This window comes from Crinia signifera, chromosome 3, assembly GCF_055691185.1.
Source record: "Crinia signifera chromosome 3, ASM5569118v1, whole genome shotgun sequence".
NCBI lineage: Eukaryota > Metazoa > Chordata > Amphibia > Anura > Myobatrachidae > Crinia > Crinia signifera.
The window spans coordinates 253,708,967-253,717,638 of record NC_139219.1 but is presented as its reverse complement, the minus strand read 5'-3'; the positions used below and the strand labels follow the sequence as shown (position 1 = coordinate 253,717,638).

General features: G+C 43.2%; 1 protein-coding gene across 4 annotated transcripts in view; it reads right to left on the bottom strand.

Annotated features, from left to right (window-relative positions):
- The window catches only part of VEPH1 (ventricular zone expressed PH domain containing 1), a 337,859-nt gene that overhangs the window by 150,398 nt on the left and 178,789 nt on the right, over positions 1-8,672 (bottom strand). For all 4 annotated transcript variants that reach the window (XM_083177879.1, XM_083177881.1, XM_083177880.1 and 1 more), the window contains 2 exons: positions 3,215-3,427; positions 1-21 (listed from right to left, as the gene is read on the bottom strand). The exon at positions 1-21 is cut by the window's left edge and continues 356 nt beyond it. In XM_083177879.1, coding sequence (XP_083034005.1) covers positions 1-21; positions 3,215-3,427 — 234 coding nt within the window. The remainder of the gene's footprint in view (positions 22-3,214; positions 3,428-8,672) is intronic.

Here is an 8,672-nt window from a genome sequence, read left to right as displayed (position 1 = left end):
GAATTCAATACATTTTTTGACCTGAAACAAGACACACAAGAATATCAAAAGGACATTTAAGGTAAAGTGTATACTGTATATATGGTATAGTTTGCCGGAGAATAAGCAATGCCCTAGGTATAGTATAATTATATTTATCTTTGACATGCATTTCCTGCTTGCTCGAGAACACAGCATTTTTCTGAATTATTGTATATATTAAAAAGGCAGCAGTAATAATTTTACATAAATGTGACAAACTATGACTTATATGAAACATAGCCCATGGATTAATTAATTTATCATCCTGTATACAAATCATTTATACCCACCACATTCCCACATATAATCCACTGTAAAATGATTTGCATACTCAGTAAAAAAAAGTACCCTGCAGTCTGATGGCTGCATATCAGCCCACACTGAAAATGCCATTCACTATATACTGTACTTGCCTACATTCCAGGAATGGCCAGGATGCTTCCAAAAATATTGTGCCCCTCCCAGCTCCCTGTAAAGCAGGGGTGGGGAACCTCAGGCCCGGGGGTCGTATGCGGCCCCCGTAGCTGGTCTGAGTGGCCCACCCGGCAGCTTTGCCAAGAGTCAAGTACAGGGGAATTCTCGTGAGAGGTCAGTAGTTCTCATGAGATTCCTCTTAATCAACAGCAGCCGAAGACTGGAAACATCTCCTTCATGGGGGTCCACAACCCCAATAGAGAGAAAATAGAACCTGTGGCAAAAGCAGCAAACCACAAGCCGGCAAGGGGCTTCTTTGCGCTCTCCGCCCCTGTTGGAGTACCGGTGATCGGTATTCCGATGTCGGGATATCCCGACTGTCAGCCCGTCACAGTAATTTCTTATAGGATTCAGATTTGGTGAACAGCGTTTAAAGTCTATGTGTGCACTTTATATGGGTATGTGGAACGTTAGGTAACGTGTATGTTTCTGTGATTGTTGGTAGGCAACGATGTAAGGTGCACTAAATAACTGTTGCAGAGTATGTCAAATAATAGAATAGCAATTGATTCTACAAACAATGTTACATAGTGTGCGATCCTGTATACTGTAACTGGATTGGATATTTCATGTTATTTGTGTATAGAGTAACAGTGTTATATATCGAGTTACACTATACTCACCAAATTTCCAGTTGTCTATGCTGTTGCACCTTTGTATAATGCCCGCATGAACCCTCGGTTTCATATGTGTGTGTAACCTGGCTCTCATACTAGCCAATGTTTCCCCAGCCATTTACTTCATTGCATGTCACTGGATGTTAGTAAAAGTCACAGGATAGCCTGGAACCTAGGAACTCTGACACTGGAGACAAGCACACAGCGAACAGAACAGTTGTTCAAGGCGATTTAGAATGCTGGAAGCCTTGCTTATATCCCCTTTGCTCAGATGTGATTGGCTGCAAGCCGCAGCATCAATCAGAACCAGGAAGTACCTGTGTATACCTTGATCTAGAGATCAGGTCAGTGGACAGTGCGATTGGTTTAGCCTGTCAGCTGACCACAAGTGTCATGGCGGCACGCATGCAGCAAGGGACCAGCTTGGATTCATCATGGAACACCGAGCAGGGCCTGGAGGGACACAGGGGACATTGCGGCATGGGTCACGGCCGGAGGAAACACAAAGTGCGGATCTACGCCACAGGACACACCAGCAATGGTAAGGGATGCGACCGCACACCGTGATTCCTGACACCAATCATGTATCCAGCTGGTATCTGTCTGGTGACCATCATGCTGTCTCGGTGAAGGGCCTATTTTTATGTGAGACTCCATCGACCCCATTGTTAATCTGGTGCTGACTAGACAGAGTACCAGTAACATAGTAACACAGTAATTAAGGCTTAAAAAAGACGTATTCTGTGTCATAAGTATTTTCTTTATATTCTTTTAGCAATTTGTAATATTTACAATAGTTTGGGAGGCACCGATAAGTGTACTTGCCACTAACTAGTGTAAGGGGATGAGGCGGGGGCAGGGCTAAACCATGGGCTAGATAAGCCAATAAAAAATAATGGCAAAAGCAGAACTTCTAGAAGTGCTTCATTGACTTCAGAAGCCGATCCAGCTTCTGTCCAATCACAGCAGCCCCTGTCAATTAAGCTTCTGGAAGTGTCACTTTGGCCCTCCCCTCCCGTCACCTGTAACCCGGTTTCCCTGTTCCTGTGTCCCAGTTCCCTTTGCCCGTGTCCGGCTCTCCTCTGCCCTGGTGAGTATAATTTTATTTCTTTTTTCAGGGAAAGGGGGGGGGGGGTGGCGGAGGCAGGTGGAGGTGGTGCAGGGGTTTGGTTGATGGCGGCGGCAGCCAGGCCAGAGGGGACAGGTGACAGTGGCAGCCAGGCTGGCGGGTGAGGGGGGGTCGTGTGGTGGAAACGGTGATAGTGCCACCACCACCATGGGAATGCCCAGCTTTTTCACGAGAATGCCCACTAAACACTGGCCGTTCCCATGGGCATGACCACTGCCTACCCCTCCCACACCCCCCACCACGACTGTTGTGTGCAAGTGGCTGGCAAATAATCAATTTGCCATGCCCGATCACACAAAGAGGCTGCACATGCGCATAAATGCAGTCTCTAAAAATCAATTACGATATCCTCCAATAAATCTTTAGGTTTATGGTCAGCTTTTAGATAAACTGGATTATTCCATGGTCCACATTCACAGCGTTACAGCAAATAAAGCTAATTTCTCCAATTTCAAGAATGCAATAATAATATAAAATGAATGCTTTTCGTATTTTCCATCCTGAAATTTGTGTGTTTGCAGTAAATGTAAGTGTGGAAGATTTTGGAAATGTGCAGTAGAGTAGCCCTGCATGACCTAATAGGAAAAGTTGTTTTAGAAAAAGAATGAGAGTAGTATTTCGTTAAAGCACCAGTGCAAGAATCTCCTCTCTGGGTGCGTCTTTCGGGAGGTTATAAGATCAGTTCAGCACTAATTATGTGATGATGTCAACTAATTAAAGAATGATGACAAGGAAAGAAAAATCACATAACAGATATTTCCACAGAGAATAGGAATCAGTTCAGTGCAGAAAACATAACAGGCAAAAGAAAGAATTTGCATTTCAATTAAATTATTGGCTAATTTCAAAGTAGTCTGAGGGCGGGCTTAGGAGTGTGTGAAGCCTTATGCTGATTGCTCTAAACACCCCCCCTCCCCCGCACTACATGGCAACACTGCAGCCGCCGTTGCACATAACTACTGTATTAATTTACCTATTGACCGCAATGTCTTTTCTATCATTGTTGGATAATCTTGCATTGTTAAACATGCTGGGTGAGCTGGGATCAGCGTTATTCTCTGCAGGCTGGTTAACTTCAATTTGAACATCTACTTCCATTTTTTCCTCTCTATTTCCATCATGAAACGAGGTTTGATGTGCATCGTGGACATAAAAAGAGGGTTCCGCTTGAATATTGCTTTCTTTCCTAGATAAAAATAAAATTATGGAAAATTTTACACAATTCATGACATGTTTTATTTTGGGGGAAACGTCAAGAGGTAAAAAAACCCCAAGGATGTTTCCCAATAATCTAAACAATACAGAATATGCAATGATGTATATCAAATGCTTGAAATAATAATAATAATCAAGTAATTGTATTGGCTATTGTGAAACATAAGAGCAGGTCATATATGGTAATGAAGTAATGAAGTTGTATTTTGTCAAAGTTATATTAGAGATAAATGAATATGTGTGCAATAGAGTTCCACAGGAGAACAGACTCTTTACATAGGCACAGCTCTCCATTTTTACATTCCTGTCTTGATATTCTGAATTGTATTGTTAACTATTAGCATGGAAAATTAAAAGAATATGAATAGAATTACTAAGATGAGCAAAAATATAATAAATGACTTCTGTCAAAAAATAACCGTATTGTGTGCACAGGGACTGACAGGTCAAATTTTCTCTATTGAACTCGGAGATGCAGTCAGCATCCCGGCGGTCCTGATGCCAGTAGTCATTACACCGATGCTGGCATTCCAACTGCTGTGAGAAGACAGGTGCTTGAACCTCAAAAGTATCAAGATGCCGATGCCTGAATACAGAGAGATGGCCTCCCGATTGGAGAGAATGTGGGGCAGGTTAGGGCCAGGCCGGGGATGGTAGTTAGATTTGGGCACTGTTGAGGGGATTAAGGTTTAGGCTGTGGAAAGGGAAAGATTTAGGCTGCAAGAAGGAGGGTTCGGGTTTGGCTGCAGGCGGTGGTTAGGTTTACATACCTTCAACATCTGAAGGGCAGAAATCGGTACACATTCGGGAAGGGGGGTGTGACCATGTGTGAAGTAGGCTTGGTCACAGTTAAAGTGGGCATGGTCACACCCCCTTTCCGAGTGTGTACTTTGCATTTATTTAAGAGGACTCCCACCACTCTAGAAAACGGAGTTTAACACATACAAAAACCCAGCACCACCCCCACACATGCTGATGCTGTGCTACTGCTGCTGCCTACCTTCCCCAGCAGTTCAGCTCAGAATCAGTCCTCCGGCCATGTGCCACTGCGGTAGCGGGAGGGCTGGCATTCCCTCACTAATCAGGCGGCGTCTGTCATTCCCTGCATCTCCGCCATGTGCGTGTGTGTGAGCAGGTGGAGGTGGGCCCGCTGAGTCCCCCTGCAGGGCACCTTGGGAGATGAAGTCTTCTTGGCCAGTCACTCCCCCTCTCAGCTAACGCTGCCGGAAGAGGAGCTAACAGTACAGAATTGTGAAACTACAAATAGAAAACTACAACTCCCAGAGTTTGAGGAGCTGGCTACAGAAAAACGGTACATTCGGTACAGTTAGATTTAGCTGGCACAGACCATTAAAAAACGGTACTGTACCAGCTAAATCAGTACAGTTGGAGGGTATGGGTTTAGGCAACAAGAAGGGGGGGTTAGGGTCCAACTGTGGAATGGAGGGGGGTAGGCTTAGGTGGCAGAGTATGGGGGTTAAGTTTAGGCACTAGTGGGAAGAGCAAGTGTCACGCTGCAGAAGGGGGAGGGCTAACCTGTAAAAAAGGTTGAGGGGGGCAGGGGGAGGGTAAGTATGCTTACCTGACCCCAATTGGGATTCCCTTCTTTACAATGCCAATGTCGGTATATATCCCCTCCGTAAAGTACTGTGGGATATGTGTACACTATATAAACATTGGGTAATAAACTATAGGTGAGGTCATTATTTGCAGGGTTTTTTAATTTTGAAAAGAAATGGGCATGGATGACTGTAATATTACAAAGAAGGTGATTAACTATTAACTATGTATTAAAGTACAGTATGTTTTCTAACAACCAAATATGAAAGTTTTGTGGTCACATAAGGAACATCACTTAAAGGCTTTGTGGGAAAAAGTCCCAAATCTTTTCTCAAAATTACTATAAATGATACAATGGACGCTGATGGCAAAAATGTATTTCATCATTCTTATATATCACCAACCCCAATGGAGTGACCCACCCACTCCATTTCATTGTTACTTATAATGTTTTCCATATAAACATTTTCCTGCTGCCCATGGGAACCACAGTGGGATGTAAAATTATCCTACATTTTTAAACTGGACCTGGAGGGAATATCTCTGTCCTTTTACAGTACAAGTCACTTACATATTATTTTTGCTTAATAGACTACAGTATGTATTTGTTATATGACACATGAAGAAGAGTAACTGAGAAACTTTATAAAGGATACATTTGTTATGTAAAGGTTATCCATCTCTTGGGCATATGTTAAATATGTGGACAAAGCAAAATAAACATTTGTGTATTCAAAGCAGACAAGTGCAGCTATTTGCATAAATCCCTCCTTCATTTCCAATACAACTATCTGCTCCTCCAACTGTCTTTGTCTGCCTGCTTTGAGCAGTGCTGCCTACGTCCTCCTCCCCACCACATTGGCGGGTGAGTGCTCTGGGGGAGTGGAGGGCTGTATTTACTACTGGGGTGAAGTGGGCCCGGTGCTGTATTTACTACTGGAGGGAGTGGGGCCTGGGCGCTGTATTTACTATTGGGGGGAGTGGGGGCTGGCTGTATTTATTACTGAGAGGATTGGGGGCTGTATTTACTACTGGAGGGAGTGACACTGTATTTACTATTGGGGAGAGTGGGGGCTGGCTGTTTTTATTACTGAGGGAAGGGGCGTAGAAATTTTAATTAGAAGACGGGGCTGTTAATATAATAATACTGGAGGGGCTGTTATGTGGGCAATGTATAAGGTGCACTACTTGGGGGAGTTATGTGTAAGGGACATTACTGCGGGCATAATATGGGCATTACTTGTGTGTCATAATATGTAATGAGCAATACAGTGTGCGGCAATGTGTAATGGGCATAACGCTGTGTTCCATAATGTGTAATGGGCATTACGGTGTGTTCCATAATGTGTAATGCCTTCTTTTTGTGATGCCACGCCTACTTTCAATGAGGCCACACCCCATTTTCACCACGCAGCTTTGCCGCGCAAGGGTCCCACAGGTGGGCCTGTGTGCTCAAAATGCCAGGTCCGATTTCTGGTCCCAATCCGGCCCTGGCCCAGATCCATGGGAACCGCTCTGCAACTATCCAAGTCACCGAAGCCTTTCGCAGAGCGAACCTGTACATGCACATAAAAGACCATGCGCGTATGCAGTCCCACAACCTTTGGCACAGAGCCGAACTCGCTATTTAGCGAGGGAATCAGAATGATCCCATTAGTCCTTATAGAAAAATATGAATAAATACAAGATTATTCACTATTTAACATAACGTTTAATAGCAAGATATGTTTTTTGTATTTATTTATTAACAGTTTCTTATATAGCGCACACATATTTATCTTTAGGCACTGAAGAACATTATGGATGAGATATTTTATATATTTGAATATGCTATGGTTGTGTTTTACTTGCACGTATATTAGATTCTTTGCAGATTTTATAAAAGCATTTTCTGAATAGAAAAGTAAAGACTTATGAAATGCATTACATTGTAGGATTGATCCTTGTGGCCAACTCATGTGCAACTTATTTCACACTGCATTCCTCTCCTACTAACCCGATAAAGCGATTTAAAGAAGTAAATTGTAAAGTATTTCACAGGTGATAACATTACTTCTTGGGGGGTATCTTCTGGTTATAGAACTATGTGTACATATATTATCCTTGACAGCTCTGTATTTAAGTCCACATTATATGGATGGTCCTCATTAATGAAGAATTCCATATAGGAGAAAACACACCAACATGAAGAAATGGTATGTGTCCATGAACATTAAGGCAGATTATTTTGTCTGATTACAATAGAAGTACAAGATAGGGACCTGGGTGTTAGAAATTAGAGTTCTACTGTACATATGTACTGTATGTCTTATCTATTTTGCTGTAGAGACTATGGGGGGTATTCAATGTTGGGTCATGACTGTCGGGCTGGCCCGACAGCCGTGACCCTGTCCATTCTTGGTCTGCTCGACCAAGCTTTTGCAGGCGTGATTCAATGTCCTGCCTGCTGAGCGTGAGAAGGGGGCTTGGCCACGAGAAGCGCCGGGAATCGGTGAGCTGTGGCTGGGAGCTCATCAATTTCCGGCCATTCTCTGCAGCACGTGCCTGACTGCTTGTGAGGAAGACAGCATTGAATAGGGCCCCACCGCCATTTCCCCCGTCGGGAATGACGGCAGGAGATTGAATATCCCCATATATGGTACAGCGCTGTGCTTAATAAATGTTTGTACATTTATTAAAATAATTTCATAAATTAAATAAACAATTTAAAAATAATTACTATTCAATGTGGTCAACATTGGGACATACAAGACTAACAAACATGTAATGAAAAGCTCCCCTCAGGTGGACCCCTTGCAATTGATCTTTTGGGGGTAATTAGTAGCAGCATGCAATTTAGTAGCAATAATGGAGGGTTAGTGATAGAATAAAGTTAGTATGATTGTCCCTCTGTTTATACTGGTAGCTTTGCAAATCACAATCCTTAATTCATTTCAAATGTGCATGTGGTCGGAGAGGTTCGTTTGGAAGACTGCAAGCTGGATCCCTGTTGTTTGTCCGGATGCCCACTTAAGTATTGGCTTATTGAATGTGCACATTTGAAATGAGTTTTTTCTTGTCCACAATTATTAGGGGTATGGTAAATCCCCTTTGGTATTAACTGCAGTGCTTAATATCAATCAGCGCTAAGTATCACACTCTTTTTCTGTCTTTATCCCCATATATGTTTGTTCTATATTAAAGCAGTCTGAAAAATGTATTGTTTAATAAAATTGCAAGCTGATATATATTCAATTCTCCGATTAGTTGCATGCATTATTTGTGTTACTAAATATAATGGGCCCGACTGTGTCAGACGCATCTAGGGCTGCTTTCCGTACAACCATAGCAGGCTACCTGGAAGTTCATATGAGTGTGTGGACTGTATAGGGTGACCCATCCAATCAGGTGACACCAAAATGGCATAAGACAAGAGTGTGCACTACATGAAAGCATCACTGTAAGTGACCCCAATAGATAATATGAGCAGGGAACTCCTTGTCTCCCCCCTGTACTGGGAGTGGGGGCATTGACTATAGCAGTGGTTCCCAAGCCTGGTCCTCAAGTACCCCCTACAGTGCACGTTTTCCAGGTCACCCAGCAGGTGCACTCGTTATTCAGGCACATGTGAAAAGATCACAGGTGGAGCTAATTATCTCACCTGTGATTCTGTGAGG